Source organism: Camelina sativa, chromosome 19 (genome assembly GCF_030686135.1).
Source record: "Camelina sativa cultivar CO46 ecotype springtype chromosome 19, ASM3068613v1".
Lineage (NCBI taxonomy): Eukaryota > Viridiplantae > Streptophyta > Magnoliopsida > Brassicales > Brassicaceae > Camelina > Camelina sativa.
Genome location: NC_141898.1, coordinates 27,096,779 through 27,099,259, shown reverse-complemented (window position 1 = coordinate 27,099,259; position 2,481 = coordinate 27,096,779). Strand labels below are relative to the sequence as shown.

General features: G+C 40.3%; 1 protein-coding gene across 2 annotated transcripts; it reads left to right on the top strand.

Moving 5' to 3' along the window:
• Positions 1-2,481, top strand: LOC104766741 (uncharacterized). Of its 2 annotated transcripts, none has more exons than XM_010490682.3 (5): positions 1-160; positions 290-717; positions 947-1,021; positions 1,437-1,661; positions 1,853-2,481. In XM_010490682.3, exons 2-5 carry the CDS (start codon positions 313-315, stop codon positions 2,288-2,290), a joined length of 1,143 nt encoding a protein of 380 aa, XP_010488984.1. In that variant the 5' UTR covers positions 1-160; positions 290-312; the 3' UTR covers positions 2,291-2,481. The 2 variants fall into 2 exon arrangements, with proteins under 2 accessions (XP_010488984.1, XP_010488985.1); XM_010490683.2 differs by having other exon boundaries at positions 81-160; positions 307-717.

Here is a 2,481-nt window from a genome sequence, read left to right as displayed (position 1 = left end):
ATTGAAAAAAAAAAGAAAAAAAAAAGGAATTTTAACCACTTGAGATTATTAAATTAGGGTTTTCGACGCACTCCACTCCACTCAAGTCCGGTATTTATATACTTTCCTCTCTTTTTTTACAGTCTCCGCAGTTCCTCTGTCGTGTCTCCAAGATCACACAGTAAGTTCTCTCATGTTCTCCTTTTTTTTTTTTTTTTGTCTTTCTTTATTTTGTATACAAAACTTGATTAGCGATTCCCACAACTGTACTTCTCGATTGATGTTTCGATTTTGATTTATATATGTATAGTTTTTCCACTTTTTGAGGAAACCATGGGAGACGAACACCTCCATAGTCAGGAGTCCGGAGCTAACAACCAGTCCACAGATCATGTCGAAGAGAGAAAGAAGATAAGGCTCAGAGTCAAGCAGATCCGCGAGAGACCCGATAGGATGTCTCCTATCGTGGCATATTTCAGCACCAGCTACGATCCTCTTGAGGTCGATCCTGAAACAGGCGAGCGAGTACATGAGACCCCGGAGGTTACCGTTTACACGCATAGGGATGAGCCCAAGGAGAAGTTTCAGGTTGTGGTACGCCCGCCAGGTGCAAACGTGTACTTCAAGGGCACTAGCTACTCCGGCGAGACTGCGGTGGAAACGAATACTGCGTACGCACTTGGCGTGGTAAATCGAGAGGCCAAGACAATCCGAATCTTTCCGGTTGCTGCCAACAAGGTTGACACTCTCTGGTCTCTTCTCTCTTGCTGATTTGTGTTTTGTTGATTAATTGCTTTCTTTTGTGGCTAGTAAGAATGTTTCAGTGTTTAGGGTTGGCTAGATTTTCAATGTTTTCCCAGTGTCCTGTATGGGTTGTGAATTGGAGAAAAAACAAATGTTTTGGATTTGGTTTGTGTTAGATTTTTTTTTTTGTAAGTTCTGAGTGTTCTGGGTTTTTTACTTGCAGTGTATCCGATTGGAGCCATATGTAATAGGTCAAGAAACAGAAGAAGAAGCAGAAGCTTCAGGAAGTGGGCCTCAGGTGTGCCACTTTATCTTGACATATTTTCTATGCCTGGCTTGTTTCCTACTGTTTCTTTACATCGTTTCTATGCTTGGCTTGTTTCCAAATGTATCAGTCAGTCTTACTGTTATCATTTGTATATTTCTTAAAGCTTTAGTTTAATTTCTTAAAGCTCGCATCTTACTACTACTATTATCGCTATGCCACTCTATCTTTACATCTTTTCTTTGTCTAGCTTGTTTCCTACTCTATCGTATCAGTCATTCGTACTGGTATTATTGCTGAGATATCCATAGCACTACTTTAGTCCTTTGCTTGCATCTCATGAACGGCTATATGGTATGCAATGTTGCGTATTGGTATTTGTTTTATTGAGACTCGTAAAAGGATTGTAATGTATACTTTGTAAATGATAATGTGTCTCTCTATGCAGGACACAAGCACCAGTTCTATTGTTGCCCGCAACATTCCTCCTTATGATGCCTCTGCAACTACTCCTCCTAAAGCTTATCCTTTAGATAAAATCATCGATGAGGATGAACGGGAAGCCCTTCAAGATATTTACCTCCTTCTCCAACAGGAATCCGTAGCAGCAGCAATCATCAGTGCTTACCCTGTATTTGTCCGCAACAGATTGCACAAGTTGCGAAATATCGAGGTAACACTTGATTACTTTTTACAATATACATTGGTCATCTTGTTGACTTGCACCACTTTCGCCTTTTCGTCTTTGTTTGCTCTATTCAAAGAGAGACTTTGTGCTAGTATCTAGCTCGTTAATTTGATCATCCTAGTTGCATCCATAGCTCAGATTCTTTACGCCTTGGTTTCATTTTGTTCTGTTTGCAGGTTGATTCCGAGAAGAAGATGCTTTCTGCTGCCTTATCGCTCCTCACCTATCTGGTTAAATTCAAGGACATGAACTCAACGGTTGGTCTCGATTCTGCTAACGGCCATGAGTTCCCAGGAATCATCCGTCAGAAATGTTTCAGCTTGTTCAAGGATCCTTTTCCGAGGACAAATGAGATAACTGTTGACAAGACCAACCTTCTGATAAGCTATGTTCTTGTGCTCTCTCTACATGTCGATAATTTCAAGACCGATCCAGAGGACATAGCTCAAGATCTGAGGATGAGCGCTATCGACCTGAGGAAACACCTTGTCAGTCTTGGCTGCAAATTGTCGTGGGAGAAGTCAACTTTAGTTGCGACCTTACCGACTCCACTTAAGTTTTCGGATTCCAAGTTAAAGACGAAAAGAAGAATAAAGAAGATACGCAAGGAATGATGATCTTGATTCTTGGAGAAGATCTGTTCTATTTTCATATCTGCTGTCGTGATGTCATTTTTAGTATTAGATATTATTATAGGCATCTGTGTCTTTCATTTAAAACTTTAAATGACAAAAACTGAAAGTTGGTGGAGTCATCTTTAAACAGGTGGTGGGTGGTGCATTTGGGAATTATAACATATTAGCTA